General features: G+C 47.1%; 1 protein-coding gene across 1 annotated transcript; it reads right to left on the bottom strand.

The window, feature by feature from the left end:
* Nucleotides 1-423: 423 nt before the first annotated feature.
* Nucleotides 424-15,594, bottom strand: LOC308484230 (cytochrome P450 2G1-like). Its single transcript, XM_081018989.1, has 9 exons — nucleotides 15,153-15,594; nucleotides 14,655-14,817; nucleotides 11,625-11,774; nucleotides 8,537-8,697; nucleotides 8,141-8,317; nucleotides 5,615-5,756; nucleotides 4,403-4,590; nucleotides 3,384-3,525; nucleotides 424-786 (listed from the first exon to the last, which is right to left on the bottom strand). Exons 1-9 carry the CDS (start codon nucleotides 15,327-15,329, stop codon nucleotides 605-607), a joined length of 1,482 nt encoding a protein of 493 aa, XP_080875115.1. The 5' UTR covers nucleotides 15,330-15,594; the 3' UTR covers nucleotides 424-604.
* Between the last annotated feature and the right edge of the window lie 1,723 nt (nucleotides 15,595-17,317).

The raw sequence follows: 17,317 nt of genomic DNA, 5'->3' as shown, positions 1-17,317 counted from the left end.
ACAAGAACAAGAGAAAAACAATATTGAAATTTCTGTTTTAAGACCACCTTTTCTGTGATGTATCTGAGGGGTGGTCTTAGGTTACACCCCTTCTGTGATGTATGTATGATGTTTCTGGGGGTGGTCTTGATCTACAGGATGGGAATTTCAAAAGTCTTTATAAGCCCTTGCACAGCATTTTTCTGGGTCCTCCTCCTTTCCTGCGTGTGAGGGGAGCACCCTGTTGCAACAGGTCAATAAAGATCAAGCTTACTAGCTGCTTTGCTTCTCAATATTCTCTGGTTGGCCTCTGTTATTTTCTCCTACCAATAGGGAACCTATGTAAGGACTCTATATGGGCTCTTGGATACCCCATAAGGGAAAAGGGCATATTTTTATTTACAACACTACCATGAGAAAAATCAAAAACAGAAGAAGCACAAGCAGGGCAGACTCCTTTTATATTGAGTTCTACACATAACACACTTTAGTCACAGTGATTTTCAAAGCAGTTTTCCAGCCACGAACCTTCTTTGTGTTAATATTATCTCCCAATCAGAGAGAGAGACATAGAAGAGGCACCTGCATCCCCCAAATATTTCAGTGCTCATGCAGCAGGGACCATTTACCGTGGAACCACGCAAAGATTATAAGGCCGGGGAAGCTTTGAACTGCCTCGCACATCCGCTGAAATGTCTATTTCCTCCCTCTCCTGGAGGGATTTTAGGTGGAAGTTTTGCAACACCGCTGTGAAGAATAGGAAGAGCTCCATACGGGCCAAACCTTCGCCAAGGCAGACCCTTTTCCCTGGAGAAACAAGAAAGACAAGTGGTACCTCAGGTTACAGACGCTTCAAGTTACAGACTCCACTAACCCAGAAATAGTACCTCGGGTTAAGAACTTTACCTCAGGATGGGAACAGAAATCGCAAGGCGGCAGCGGGAGGCCCCATTAGCTAAAGTGGTGCTTCAGGTTAAGAACAGTCCTCCGAAACGAATTAAGTTCTTAACCAAGGTACCACTGTAGGATTTTATTATGTATTTTGTGTTTTCATTTTGTATTTTTTATGTTGCGAACTGCCCTAAGATTTTCGGGTGAAGGGCAGTGTTATGTACTGAGTTGAATAGGATCCAAAAGGCAGCAGTCTGATTGGTCCTAGAATAATAGGGTCCAGAATGCAGGAGTCTGATTGGTCCACAAGAACCACCCAATCCAGCTCCAGGTGGAAGTGAATCCACAACCTGATTGGCCTACAGGTGAATCCTGGAATTAGCCAGTCACATGGTGCCCATTGTGTAAATAATGTATATAAAGCAGACATTCTGGGGGAACTTCCATTCCTCCTCACCGCTATGAGCTGAATAAAGAGCATGAAATCCACTCTCGACTCCGAGTATATTTCAGGCAGTATACAAATTTAATAATAATAATATTCAGGCCCGTGCAAAGGGTGGGAGGGGCAGCTGGGGACACTTGCCCTGGGCTTCCAAATGATAAGCTGGCCAGGGGGCCCCGCCAGACTTACACTGCCATGCCAGGAACACCCTGTTATTCCCAGATGACCGAGAACCCCTGCCCCGGGCCACAGACAAGCTCTGCACTGGCCTGATAATTATAATAAAGGTAAAGGTAACGGTACCCCTGCCCGTCCGGGCCAGTCGTGACCGACTCTAGGGTTGCGCGCTCATCTGGGTCAAGAGGCCGGGAGCCAGCGCTGTCCGAAGACACTTCCGGGTCACGTGGCCAGCGTGACGAAGCTGCATCTGGCGAGCCAGCAACAGCGCAGCACACGGAAACGCTGTTTACCTTCCCGCTATAAAGCGGTCCCTATTTATCTACTTGCACTTAGGGGTGCTTTCGAACTGCTAGATGGGCAGGAGCTGGGACCGAACGACGGGAGCTCACCCCGTCGCGGGGATTCGAACCGCCGACCTTATGATCAGCAAGTCTTAGGCACTGAGGTTTTACCCACAGTGCCACCCGCGTCCCTGATAATTATAATAGTAATATTAATATTAGAACGATATTCCTCCAACTGTAGTGGTGGCCCAGAGGGCCACAATAAGTGTGATAATGTGTATCCCTGTAACTCCTTGAGTGTGTTTCTAATAGAGGAGTTATGGTACTCTGTTGCCTTATGAAACTGATGAATTTGCAGGCTGCCCCGTTGGGGCAGGAATACAGCTAATAGGTGAATCACGGAGATTTAGCTCACAGCTGGGACATGGGTTGCTACATGATGCAAATGGCTACATGTAATGCGGGTCCCCAACATGCATAGTAACCATGTAACAGAACACGGTGGGATTTACCTGCCCCAGTGGTCCATGCCTATCCCACTGGTTCTTTGTGAGCAGACCCCCCCCCCCAAGAGTTATTTACAACAGCGTTGACAATCATGTACTGGTGGGGGTGGGATTCTTGGGACTTCAGTTTTTGCTTATGTAGCAGTTTATAATCTTGCTTTGGACATGCACATATATTATGTCACGTGACAAGTTGTTTGTTCAGTACTATAAATGCCCAGCTGCAAAAGGAGTATAAATTAATATTTCAGTTAGGAACCTTATATCCAAAGGGTTTGAATACTGAATTCGATCTGGGATGCTGTGTATGAGTTAATATGTATACTGTTGTTTGGTTGTAACAGAAAGTGATGCCGCACCATGTAATCATGTGATGATTGATTCTATACACCTGTATTGTATTTAACTGCTTGTTATGAGTCTGAACACTAGCTGTGTCTGTGAATACTTTCTTTATCCTGAGAAAACTGTTGCCCACTTGCGTTATTCTCACCAGGGTGGTGGCTTTGATTTGCCTTCCCGTGATTAATCCATGCATACGACTTTGTGTTTCCAACTCAAGACCCATTAAAGAACATCTCATCCCGTTCAGTCTTTGAAAAACAGCTTTGAAAAACTTTCATATTGTCCAGTGTGCTACCCTTGCCGTTGTGGCGGCACAGGGTTGCCGTTCTGTGATTGGACTTACACTACTTGTTGAACGGTTCATTTATCCAGTCTGTATAACGTTTACTGCACATGTAACTTGTTAAGATAAAGTTGTACATTTATCCACTCCATGTTTACAGTATCTCCAGGCTTTGTCTTGCACATGGCACCTTAGTATGTTTGTTGCTTGAATGGTTACAAGTCTATCTCTATTCTAGCCAGTTTGTGGTGTTGTTGTTTCCTTGGAAGAACCCGTGTCTGCTTTATTGGCAACGATTCCCACAATACTAACACAATGCTCAATCCAAGACTTATTTTCCTATTAATTAACCCGACATCCTTGCCCTTCTCACTCTTTCTTTCCTCCTTCACATCCTTAATTCCTTCTAAGGTTTAGCCGAGCCTGCCCTCCCATGTGTTCCTCCCTACCATGAAGCTGATGTGCAATACCTGTTGAAAATGGGAGGGAGGCCTCATTCTTCTTGAAGGACCCTCTTTCATCCAGGAAGTGCTGAGGATTGAACTTCCTCGGTGTCTCAAAGTGCTGGGGGTCATGCAGGGAGGACGACAGGAATGGCACAACTGTGGTTCCCTGGAGAGGAAAGACAGAGACCCCAAAAGCAACGGTTGCTGATATATAAAATATATCAGAATTGGAGAGTAGCCTCTACCAAAGGCGGCATGGAATTTGAAGGTTTTAAATGTTCTTAATGTTCTGTTGAAAGCGGCCCAGAGTGGCTGGGGAAACCCAGCCATATGGGTGGAGTAGAAATTATTATTATTACTACTACTACTACTACTATTACTGCAACTGATTCAGTTCAGGGCCTTCTGTTTCCTCTTTATCCTGCATTTGGTCTTTCGCCCTGTGCCAGACCCACCTACAGCTTAAACCTCTTGAACTTTCTGCATTAATAACACAATAAGAAACGTAGTTAGTTCAAACCTGCTCAAATGCAGGAGTGGAGATGGCTCAGGTTATTTAAGGTAAGACAGCGCAATTATAACAGGATGTTGTGTGTGACTGAGTTTGCTGCCATACTAAAGTCCTTCCACAGTGATGAGGGACTGCTTTTCTGTCCATCAGGCGTGATTTGCACCACAGGCATCCTGCCTCACTGATTAGTCCTCGAGTTTGCTGAACTACACAGACGCACATCTCCTTCTGCTTCCTGTAAATGATGGAAAGTGGAACCACAACCATCTAGGCCAGGCATAGGCAAACTCCAGCTCTCCAAATTGGGACTACAATTCCCATCACCCCTGACCACTGGTCCTATTAGCTAGGGATGATGGGAACTGTAGTCCCAAACATTTGGAGGGCCGGAGTTTGCCTATGCCTGGTCTAGGCCACTGCAGCTTCCTACTCTTTCACAGGCGGGTGCGAACACACATGTGAACAGCTCCACCTGCAGGTAGGATTTTGGACCTAGCACTAATGCTTCTGTTGGCCACATGCCTCACCGCACCTTGGGAATGCTGAAGCCCCGGAAATGTGTTTCACAGGTCACCAAATGAGGAGGTGCCAGTGGGGAGACGTCTATAAAGCGCTGGATCTCATGAATGACAGCATCCGTGAAGGGCATCTGACTCCGGTCCTCTAAGGAGGGGCTGCGGTTCCTCCCAATGACACGGTCAATCTCCTCTTGGACCTTAGCTGTAAAGAAGAGAGAAGGGTTAAAATTATAAACTGTGGTACCCAGGCGGTGGGAGGTGGTTCGATATATGCATTTATAGGAGGAGGAAAGATTTTTGATAGCCTTTCTTTCCTTGGCGATCACTCTTGGCTGATTAAGATTGTCTTCCATGAATATGGTCTTAACAGTGTGTCCGTAAGTGACTGTGGAGGCCAATTCTGGATCCACACATCCTTCCACAGTAGGGACATAGGTTTCTGGGCGGGAGTTGATCGTGGTGAGAATTTGCCAAACGTGTCTCCCTTTCATCCTGAGTTTGTGCTTCTTCAAAGTTCCATGATGCCTTTGGTAGAGGCTATTCTCCAATTCTGATATATATCAGAGCAGTGTAGAAAAGTGAAATCAAAATGGAGCTCATGCTTTGCATACAGAAGGGTCTGTTTCTGGCATCTCCAATTAAAGGATTAATGTAGAAGCTGATAGAAAAAACCATTCTCCACCTGAGAGCCTGGGGTGCTGCTGCCACTCAAAGCAGATAATAAGGGGCTAGACTGGGGGTAAGGAAGACCTTTTGGAAAGCAGGCACCGTAGTCTTTTGTGTAGAACCTTTCAGGGACCACATGACAATGGTGGGTAGAACCAAAGCCAAAAGTGGATGGAGCAACAGGTGTGACTCTCTTAACACTGGACAGTTGGCTACCTTCCAGTCATGCAAAAGCCAACAACCTGCCCCATCATCTCAAGAAGCTGCTAGGAATGGTCTAAAACTACTCCAGATTATTCCCAATAGCAATTTCACATCAAACCACCACTGTTCCTGTGTGAACCCTAGAATAGTAGGAGTGCTTGCCATAGATGTTCTGGCCTCGGGGTGATCAAAGAAAGGACCTGGGCAGGCTAAAGTTCAGGTTTTGTCCCAGTGGAACTTTCATAGGCTAGAGCTAAAAGGGAGTCCTGGTTTATTTGGCAAGGAAGGAACCCATAAGGAAGCCCAAAAGACGGGCAACAAGACTGAGTGAGGAAGATTTGGTCTTGTTTTTTCACCTTCTATCTCTGGGTATCGGAGGAGGATGAGAAGCCCATATCTGAGGGTGGTGCTGACTGTCTCTGTCCCTGCAAAGAACAGGTTAAGAACCGTAACAGCCAAGTTCTCATTATGGAATTCCGAAGTTGGGTTCTCTTTCTCCTGGCACAGGGAGGAAGAAGAGGAGGAAAGAAGAGAGCAAGTTATACAACCAGGAGCCAATCAGCATGCCTACACAAATATTTTATGGAAGGCTGGTGTATGGCCAACAGGATTTCCTTTTCGTATATTTAGATCAATTATGAAAGATCAATTATGCTGTATATTGTCACCCTCTATTATATAGAAATATTTTGATTTATGCATTCCCTGAATGAGATTGACTGGATAGGAGTTAATGAAAATGAAGACATCTGTGCTTGACAGAAAATATTTAAGTGTACAGGTTGAGGTGGTCGTCCTACGAGATTTTGCCCTATCAATTTATTTTGACAGCAGATACTTTTGAGATTCTGGGATGCGGGTGGCACTGTGGTCTAAACCACTGAGCCTAGGACTTGCCGATCAGAAGGTCGGTGGTTCAAATCCCTGTTTCGGGGTGAGCTCCCTTTGCTCAGTCCCTGCTCCTGCCAACCTAGCAGTTCGAAAGCACGTCAAAGTGCAAGTAGATAAATAGGTACCGCTCCGGCGGGAAGGTAAACAGTGTTTCCATGCGCTGTTCTGGCTCGCCAGAAGCGGCTTAGTCATGCTGGCCACATGACCCAGAAGCTGTACACCGGCTTCCTCGGCCAATAAAGCGAGATAAGCACCGCAACCCCAGAGTCGGTCACGACTGGACCTAATGGTCAGGGGTCCCTTTACCTTTACCTTTACTTTTGAGATTGGTTTGGTAAGGAACCAAGAAGTGTTTGGCCTTAGTTTTCTATTTTTCATTTTTACACTGTGTTATGGCAGCTGTTCCTAGTCCGCCTCACCTTAGATATCTGACTCAATAGAATTTTTATTCTAATCCATTGTAAGTTTATAAACTTTTGTAAAGTATGGTTGAACAATACAGTCAGGTTACAGACGCTTCAGGTTACAGACTCCGCTAACCCAGAAATAGTCCCTGGGGTTAAGAACTTTGCTTCAGGATGAGAACAGAAATCATGCAGCGGGAGTCCCCGTTAGCTAAAGTGGTACCTCAGGTTAAGAACAGTTTCAGGTTAAGAACGGACCTCCAGAACAAATTAAGTTAACCCAAGGTACCACTGTAGTTTAATAAATACTATATTATTATCTTTTTGGATAAGCCGTTGACAAAGGCATTTTCGGCCAAACCACGTTGGGCAAATTATGTAAATTAAGAACCCATCTTTTGGGGAAAGAGACGTTCTTTTTTGAACATCATTCTCGGATGCTTCCTGTTTGTGTGTACATCATTCTTCAGTGGAGAAAGCACAGTGTAAGTCCCACAGACGTCTCACTTTCTGGGCTCTTTCTCATCCTATGTGAGAGAGCCAGTGTGGTGTAGTGGTTAAGAGCGGTAGTCTCGTAATCTGGGGAACCGGGTTCGCGTCTCCACTCCTCCACTTGCAGCTGCTGGGTGACCTTGGGCTAGTCACACTTCTTTGAAGTCTCTCAGCCCCACTCACCTCACAGAGTGTTTGTTGTGGGGGAGGAAGGGAAAGGAGAATGTTAGCCGCTTTGAGACTCCTTAAAGGGAGTGAAAGGCGGGATATCAAATCCAAACTCTTCTTCTTCTTCTTCTTCTTCTTCTTCTTCTTCTTCTTCTTCTTCTTCTTCTATGCCCCTTGCATGAAGGAAGCCACACTTGGGGGTCTTCCAAACTTACCTTTTGCCTTCTAGGCAGAGGTCTGTGCTTTAAAGCTCCAGGGCCAACCACTTTTTGATTGTTTGTTAGCCCTGCCACTTTCCCCAGGAAAACCTGCTTTACAATGCTGGACATTGGTGGAGGAAGCCGCTCAGGCGCCAGGGGCGGTGTGCCCAGGGGCGGGGTGAGCCGCCCATAGGGGCAGGGCACACCGCGGGGCCTCTGGAGTCTGCCTGCCTCCTCCCACTCAGCCGCCCTACAGCTGTGGGGGAGGCAGCGGACGGACCGTTTGGGCAGCGCAGAGCCTGCAGGTGCCCAAGCCACCGTGTCTCTCCCAGGAGAAATGTGTGGCTTGGGCGCACTGCAAGCCCCATGGTGAGTGCCGCCCAGCATTTTGTCACCCCCCCTCAGTGGTGACACCCAGGGCGGTCCACACCCACCGCACCCCCCTTGCTCCGCCCCTGATGCTGGACCAGAACAAATGGCAATTTGGGTTTTTCCATGGATTGCTGTTTGATCCGATTCATTGGCAAAGAGTAGATTGTAATGGAGAAATCATAGGACCAAAAAGAAAAAGGGGGAAGCATTTAGACACAGTGCTTTCAAGTGTGGACCTGTGCCTAGAAATGCAGAACAAAAGGAAGTCTGGATGAGCCCTTTATGTCAGAACAAAGACTGGTGAGAAGGTCAACCTCCAATAACTGGGAGACACACGGTTCCCCCCAACAAGTACCTGCTCCATTTTGGCCAGGAAACAGTCAATGAAGTCCCGGGGGCAATTTGGATCGAAGGACTCCCGGTGGATCTGGACCCTCTGAGAGATGAAGTTTATTAACTCCTTCATGTACTTGGGCACTTCTTGGTGAGACCCTGGCAGGATCTGCATCAGGCCTGGGAAAAAATTCTTCATCTTTGAAGAAAAATAACAGACATAACTGTCTAAGCTTCCTCATTGTATTGCACCCTATGGTCTGGACCCCTTAATGCCCAGGCCATGTACTATGTCCTCCCAACCCACACCCAAATAAAAATGAGCCATTTTTTTAAAAAGTGGAGGGCATGAAATAACCAGGTTACAGGAGGCTATGGATGCATTCTCTTGTCCCAGGTGAGCAGGTGCCTCCATTACCTGCGACTCTGTGGAAAACATGAGCCGGAAGGATTTGTTGATCACACCAAGTAAAAAGACAAACTGTTTGTCTTCATATTCGAACCGCTGGCCAAAAACCACAGAGCAGATAACATTGGAGACGGCATGGCTGAGGTAGAAGGTCGGGTCAAATGGGTGCCCTGCGGAGGTGGAAAATGGGGACAACATCACCTAAGATGCCAGGATGCATCTGTGGTCAAAGGAGTTATAATAAATAATAATAATAATAATAATAATAATAATAATAATAATTGTTAAGTTGTGGGTGAACATATCAGACGACACAGCGATTCTTCAAACAGCTCTTGTTTATTCACAGGCCAGGACAGAACTGAACTGAAGGGTTCAGTCAGCCTGCTTATATAGAGCTCCAGTACAACGTAACTGTAACAATTTTCTAAAACTATCCAATCACTGAACGTCACTTTCAATCCCTTATTTGCATAACTGTCAACAGTAATCCCCTGCTGGCCCAGGGTGAAAACTTCAGTACATAACAATAATAATTTATTTATACCCTGCCCATCTGGCTGGGTTTCTCCAGCCACTCTGGGCAGCTCCCAACAAAATATTAAAAACACAATAAAACATCCAACATTAAAAACTTCCCTAAACAGGGCTGCCTTCCTCGGGAGAAAGAATATGCCTAATGGACACTGGTGCATTTAGCTAAAAATGGCTCCTGAATGTTTTAACAGCATCCAGAAATATGCAAACGATGCTTCTCCAGCTAGATGAAGCTAAATAAACCTCTGCACATGGTCAGGATCTTGCCATGCCACAGAATACTAGAAAGCTTGGGAGCTGTCCTTCCTCTTAATTAGGCAAGATATAGAAATTTTCCTCAATTCTATTAAAAACTTTCCAGAGGGACAGAGAAAGGAAAGAAGAAAAATTATTTTACATTTAAAGAATACACTCTTATTTAATATTAAACTGTCAAGGCGTAGGCAGAAAACACAGAGGGTTATATCCACCCTCATGTGCAAACTGTGCCCCAGAAAATGAAACTCTATATAGTGAAGGGGTACAGTTAGGGTTACCCCAGAAAGCCCTAAAAACTGTCTGTGAATTCCCCCCCAGCCAGGCCTCAAAAGCCTCGCCTCGAGCATTTTAAAAACTGCATTTTCCTCTAAGACAAAATGCATTAGCGCGCTTGCTGTAACTAAAAAAAAGATTGCAACAAGGTACAGTGGTGCCTCGCAAGACGAAATTAATTCGTTCCGCAAGTCTCTTCGTCTTGCGGGTTTTTCGTCTTGCGATGCACGGTTTCCCATAGGAATGCATTTAAAATCAATTAATGCGTTCCTAGGGAAACCGCCTTCAGACCAGGTCCGGGGACAGTCTGTCCCCCGACCTCTTCTGAAGGCTGGGGGGGGGAACAAGGGCTTCTGAAGGCTGGGGGGGCTGGGGGGGGAACAAGGGCTTCGCTGCCGACCCCCAGCATTTTAAAATCTCCCCGGGACACGGGGAGATTTTAAAATGCTGGGGGTCGGCAGCGAACGCTTCGCTGATCCCGGGACGGCAGACAGCTCTGCGCCGGCATCCAGAGCGGGGCGGGACTTCTCTGCTGTCCCGGGGAGATTTTAAAATGCTGGGGGTCGGCAGCGAACGCTTCGCTCCCGCCCGCCAGCATTTTAAGATCGCCCGGGGCAGCGGAGAAGTCTCCGCTGTCCCGGCAAGGCAGGCGGGGGGGGAGCAAAGACTTTTGCCCCCCCGCCGGCCTTCAGAAGAGGTCCAGGACCTCTTCTGAAGGCCGGCTGTGGGCGAAAGTCTTTGCTCCCGACCGCCAGCAATTTAAAACAGGTCCCCGGAGATTTCCCTATGGGCTTTCGTCTTGCGAAGCAAGCCCATAGGGAAATTCGTCTTGCGAAGCGCCTCCGAAACAGAAAACCCTTTCGTCTTGCGGGTTTTCCGTCTTGCGAGGCATTCGTTTTGCGGGGTACCACTGTAGAGAACAGAGCCCCTTGTCTTCTCAGGCCTTTCTCAGAGCCTTTGGCCTTGCTAAAGAACCACCTTGCAACTTGCTTTCTGTCCGGGAACCATGCCAAAGCACAAGAATGAAACAACGGGAACACTCTGAAAACCCTCTCACCCCTTCCTGTGTCCAAAAATGGTCCCAAGACAGCTTTCTGTTCATGCTCAGAGGAACTCCTGGGCAGGACTCTTGAAGAAGGGGGAGGGAACTAGAAAGGGGGATATAAACTCTGTGCAATGCCTGTGAACTTTGTGCTTGTTTGTGACTTATGACACTTGCTCCTCTGCCCACCCGGGATGGCAGAATAAAGCTCTTTCTCTGGATTTAACCCCTTGGTGTCGTTTGGCTCCTTTTCGTCCCAGCTCGGGTGCAACATTTTTCCTACCCATGGTTTAAAGGGCCTAAAAAGGCTACATATGTGAATTTCAAGAGATCCTTAAGACAATGACTTGGAAAGCTGTGGTAAAAGAGAGGCAGCTTTGCCTTTTCAGTAGCTGAGGGGAAAGCCTAAGGAAACGAGGAAAAGGGACAAGGCCATCTTGCAGTTTCACCCAGCAAGGCAATTCCAAGCCATCCTCTAGGGGGGAACTCTAGGGTATTTCTGCTCTTCTTATACAGTGGTACCTCGGGTTAAGTACTTAATTCGTTCTGGAGGTCCGTTCTTAACCTGAAACTGTTCTTAACCTGAAGCACCACTTTAGCTAATGGGGCCTCCTGCTGCCGCCGCGCCGCTGGAGCACGATTTCTGTTCTTATCCTGAAGCACTATTTCTGGGTTAGCGGAGTCTGTAACCTGAAGCGTATGTAACCTGAAGCGTATGTAACCCAAGGTACCACTGTATATGCCACAATCTTCCTAAGGGACTAACACCATCTCCTGAAACCAGATGACAAACTCTGTGGGCAAAGCGGCAGGTGCAAAGGAGGAAAGCCGGACCCACTTATTTGACAGGGGACTGAACGATTGTGAGGAAAGCATGGCGGGTGTTTTGGCAGGATGAGCGGCCGTTCCTCAGTTACAACATCGTTTTCCTCGCCTCCTGCTACGACAATGTCCAAAAGCACACCCCTTCTGAGGGGAAACGTTCACCTTTCGTTTTCCTCAGGGCTTCCACCAGGAACTGGGCCTCCTCCTGGATCCGCTCCTCGATGGATCTCTTCCCCATCCCAAAGTTCCTCAGGGTTGTGAGGGAGAAGCGACGCAGCTGCCTCCACCGTTCCCCGTTGGTGGAAACCACGCCTGGAAATGGAGAAAAACGCCACAGAAAAGGCAGAAGACTCGGGGAGAAAAGATGGAGGCGCTACACGGAAAACAATGGCACACAGAACCTCCCTCTAGTTTAACAATCCCGTTCTCACAGGGACAGCCATATGTTCCAGGGGGGACATTTTCTTCACTACAAGTCAGGTCCAAAAGAAGATGGAAGGGCCACACAGAGAACAGTGGAAAAAGCAATGTGTTTCTGGTTTCTCTGAGATGAAGAGGGATAGAATCACAGTATTGTAGACATGGAAGGGACCCCAGGGGTCCTCTAGTCCAACCCCCTGCATTGCAGCAGTTATAGAGGAAGCCCTGGCATGGAAGTCACTGCACAGAAAGATGGAGGGACAGTTGGCATGAGCTGAGGGGAAGCAGACTTTCGGCATAATTTCACCGCCTTGAATCAGCTCAGGGGTGGCAGGCCTCTGGACCACAGGAACCAACCACCAGGCCTATGGCTCTCCTTCTTGGGACCTCCCAACCATCCCAACAAGAGTTCGCCTTTCCAGTGGCAAGAAGAAAGAAATGGAAGATGGAGAGAGAGAAGCTGAGAATGAGGGCAGGGAGGAAGAGGCAGCTGTGAAGGGAGAGAGAAGAAGCAGCTTACCTACATTAAATAGGGATGGGCATAAAATTAGATTTGGTTCACATTTAATTCACACTCATTTATACTTTGCAAAACAATAGGAGAGCTGAAACACAGCCACACTTCAAAATCTGCACTTATCCAAATTTTGCAGTGCGGTTCTCCAGTCAATATTTATAAAAACAGTGGAAAGCAGGCATTAAGATATATTCGTGAAACAGTGAAAATAACATCAAAATGCATTGTATTGGGGGAAATTGCTTGCAATGATAAAATGTGTACATTAGTCACAACGGCACACAATAATGTGCTTACTAGGAGAAATCCGAACTAAAACACTGGAGAATTTTGGAGAGGTTTGTTGCTGTTTTTAAAGAAAAGTGGTGTGAAAATGTGGAGAAGTGGAAAAATGAGAAGTCTAGAAAAGCCAAATTGGTTGACCTTGCCATTCCTAGGAGTGAAATGGGGGAAAGCGAGAACACTGGAAAGTGAGAAAATCGAAAGTGAGTCTAATTTCTCCCCCATCCCTAGAAAAGGAAGATAGGAAAGCTGCCTTAGAATGATAGAGTTGGAAGGGATCCCCATGAACTTCTAGTCCACGGGTGTCAAACACAAGGCCCACGGGCCGAATCCAGCCCGCCAGACCTCATCATGTGGCCCGTGTAGCCGCCGCCGGCTGCCAGCCTTCACCTTTTATTCTCGCTTTTTTTTTTTTTTTACACAAGAAATCCGCCTCTTCAGCGCATGCGCGGCAGCCAACAAGCCAGAGAACGTCTGCCCTCTAGCGGCGCCGGCCGTTCTACACAGGAAACCTCCACTTGTTTTTATATTGAGCGCATGCCATCCTGTGATGTGACAGATCCAACGGCTGCCTGAACCCTTCTCTCCTGTACTGTAAGTCCTACAGATACAACCGGCCCTTTGAGGGTGACCAAACTGCTGATGCAGCCCCCGATGAATTTGAGTTTGACACCCCTGTTCTAGTCCAACCCCCTGCCATGCAGGAATGCAGGAATACTGAGTCAGACCACTTAGTCCATCTAGCTCAGAAAATACTGATAACAGATGGAAGGATGAAGTGTGTGTGGCAGAAAGAAGGCGAAAGGGGGGAGGAGGAAGGAAGGAAGGAAGGAAGGAAGGAAGGAAGGAAGGAAGGAAGGAAGGAAGGAAGGAAGGAAGGCCATGCAAACCTTTTCCTCTTCTTTCCCCCCACACCTTGGCTCCAGCACCACTTACCACAGTCATTCACATCACTGAAAAGTTTCCTATAGTGGAATGCAATTTTCAGGCTAAAAGTAGTCCTGAGCTATATTAAATTATAGAATCACAGTGCTCCTTCTCCCTCTGGTGGCTTCAGTTATAGGTTCATGTTTTGGTATATCTTGTAAATCAAGTGCACCACACCTCTTGTTTTCTCATTTATTATGATGGTACTCTCCACTTGTATGTTATCTCATCGCAAATATCCAGATAAATTGCTTTATTATTGCTTCTTGTGAATGTAGAATCCCAGGCTGGGCTTGGTTTGATTTACTTTTTATATGTTTGACTCATGAAGTTCTATTTTATTATTGGGTTTATATGGATAATGTTCAAAAAGAAGAAGAAAAAGACAGGGATCATAGAAAGCTGCCTTCTATCGAGTCAGGCATGTGGTCCATCCAGCTCAGGATACTGACTGGCACCTGCTCTCCATTGTTTCAAGTAAATGCCAGAGACTGTAGCTGGGACATTCAGCATTCAGAGCAGGTACTCTTGACACTGAGCTATGGCCCTTCCTCTAATATTGCAAGATAAATTTATCCAGCGGCGTAGCGTGGGTTGTCAGCACCCGGGGCAAGGCAAGTAATTTGCGCCCCCTAACCCCTAACCTGCCGCCGCTGCCAGCTTCTTCTTGCTGCTGCCTGGGCTGGGCTGGTGTGGTTCTCTCCCGCGCTCAGCGCTGCGCTGGGCGGCCACTGCACTGTCCCTCCCCCAGATAGTCCCTCGCTCTCTCTCCGCACCGCACGCCTGGCACCCACCCCCTCCACAGTGGGCGGCGACCCGGCGGCTCGGATCAGATTCGCACAGCCAGCACTGCAGTGAGAGAGAGTGAGTGAGCCAGGTAGGGGCAGAGAGCTGCGAGTGCGAGCGCGCCCCCCCCCCAGATGTTGCGCCCGGTGCGGCCGGCCCCCCCTGCACCCCCCCACAGTACGCCACTGAATTTATCCCATCCCAGCTTTCGGTTGCATTCATTTCTGCTACAAACACTCTATTTTCAAGCTGCCACTTACCATAATCCCTGATGCTTTCATCCATACCCATCATCGGTCCTCTCCCTCCAAATGCTTCTGCATTATCTATGAGTGCTTCCTTTATGGTTCCATAACCGCACAGCACCACGATTGGCCGGGAGCCCATGTAGACAGTGAAGACTGAGCCATACTGCTCCTGGAACTGCCAAGAGACAAAGAACACACCTGATACTTGAAGGGAAAGCGACAGCGTGAAAGGGTGTGATTCAGTGGAAGACCACATGCTTTGCATGCAGAAGGACCAGGTCCAGTCCCTGCCATCTAAAACCCTGGAGAGCTACTGCCGGACAGTGCAGAGCAGAAGAAAACATGACTAGATGGCTCAATAGTCTGAATCTGTATAAGGCAGTTTCCTCTTTTTCTGCAGTAACAAATCCTGCCTAGGGGTAGCTCCTCCTCTTCCACTCCAAATGGCACTGGGACACCTCCTTCACATAGCAGCCCCCAGCCCTGCTGGCAGCAGAGACCCACACTCACCTTCTGAAAAGATGTTACGATGTTCCGAACATCCAACTGGAGCAAATTGCCCAGCAAAGGCAATGGGGTGGGGCCTGGGGGCAGCTTGCCCTTTGTGGCACCTCTCCTCCGGATTAGGATAAGCAAGAAGGTGATGCAGGAGACGAGCAAGAAGGACGACAATCCAAAGAGGCCCATTTGGGAGCTGACGGCCGTCGTTGACTTTGCTGCTCCTGGTACTTTGGTTCTGCAAAGAAGTGGATGGGCATCCCAAGCGCTGCCTATAAATCCAAGGAGCCTGAACTCATTTAAAGATTAACTATTTTCCACGAATGAGCCTGTGTTAAGAATAACAGGGATAAAGGTCAGTTTGCACAACTTATTTATTATGAGTTTTGCCAGCACACTTTGGTGACCTCTCCACATTGGTATCAGCAAGGAAGGCAACAGAGGACACTCCTCATGACTAGAGAGGTTAATTTTCCCCCCGATTGCCCCAGGGCAATGATCTGAGTGAAGAAAAGTTCATTCAGTGACATTATTTTGGGGAGAAAGTCTACATAGTTTCATGTATTTGGGCTGTTCATTGGCCAGACCTTTGCTGCATAGGGGAGGCTGAGTCTGTTCCCAGCAATAGCAGCGCTTCTGGGTTCAGCACGCAGAGGCGACTCTAGAGGACTGTATCCAGTGACGTCATACCAGGCACAGAGCTTCTGAGCCTTACTGAAATTCAAGGCCAGCCTTTTCTCCCCGAGGCCCAGGATCTCCAGGATGTTGTTGTTTGCAGATCGCAATGTCCTTTGTGGGGCATACCACACTGCCCCACACCTGACATCATGCATGATGCCAAAGGTAGGGTGGGATGTGTGGCTTGGCCAAAAGGGCTTCAGGGGCCGAAAGGTAAAGTCTGATAGGCCTAATTGGAGATGCCCCACTGCTGGTCTGGACATAGCTGAGCCAACCCTACACTCTGAAATTTCTGAGAAATTCAACTTCCCCCAGTATCCAGAGGATCTGCCTATCGCCTCTTACCTCCTTCCAAAAAATAAAAAAACTTGAGCTCTGACATTTAAGAGAACTCTAGATTTGTCTGGCAGGGCAAGAAGCCCAGAATAAAATTTAAGATATTAACAGATGCAAAGGAAAGGGGTGGATTTGCCCTGCCAGACCTTAAACTTTACTATGAATCAGCAGCTTTTTGCTGGTTGAAAGAATGGCTACTTCTTGAAAACACAGACATTTTGGATTTAGAAGGTTTTAACAATGTATTTGGATGGCATGCATACTTATGGTATGATAAGGTCAAAGCACACAAAGCATTCAAAAATCATATTGTCAGGAAAGCATTGTTTAATGTCTGGATAAGATATAAAGACTTATTGGAAAATAAAACCCCAAGGTGGCTGTCACCAATGGAAGCAAAAGCTCTGAAAAGGCTCAATATGGAGGCCAATTGGCCGAAATATTGGGAAATTTTGGAACAAGATGGAGATAGACTGAAACTGCAGAGTTTTGAGAAACTAAAAAATAAAGTGCGAGACTGGCTTCATTATTACCAGATAATGGAGGCATACAATTTGGACAAGAAAATTGGCTTCCAGGTGGAAAAATCAAAATTAGAAACAGAACTGTTAGAACCCAAAACTAAGATTTTGTCAAAGATGTATAACTTGCTGTTGAAATGGAATACTCAGGATGAAACGGTGAAATCTGCTATGATTAAATGGGCACAAGATTTTGGACATAACATTATGTTTGCTGACTGGGAACAGTTGTGGACCACAGGTATGAAGTTTACGGCATGTAATGCTTTAAGAGAGAATATTATGAAAATGATATGCAGGTGGTACATGACCCCAGTCAAGCTTGCAAAAATCTATCATTTGCCCGATAATAAATGTTGGAAATGTAAAGAAACTGAAGGTACATTCTTTCACCTTTGGTGGACGTGACCAAGGATTAAGGCTTTCTGGGAAATGATATATAATGAACTGAAAAAGGTATCAAACATACCTTCTCGAAGAAACCAGAGGCCTTTCTCCTGGGCATAGTCGGCCAATTGGTGCCAAAGAAGGATAGAACCTTTTTTATGTATGCCACAACAGCAGCAAGAATACTCATTGCAAAGTATTGGAAGACACAAGATCTACCCACTCTGGAAGAATGGCAGATGAAGCTGATGGACT

The sequence above is a fragment of the Podarcis pityusensis genome, assembly GCF_964106645.2.
Source record: "Podarcis pityusensis genome assembly, chromosome: 8".
Taxonomy (NCBI): Eukaryota; Metazoa; Chordata; class Lepidosauria; order Squamata; family Lacertidae; genus Podarcis; species Podarcis pityusensis.
The sequence above is the reverse complement of the archived record's forward strand: the minus strand, read 5'-3'. Positions and strand labels throughout refer to the sequence as shown.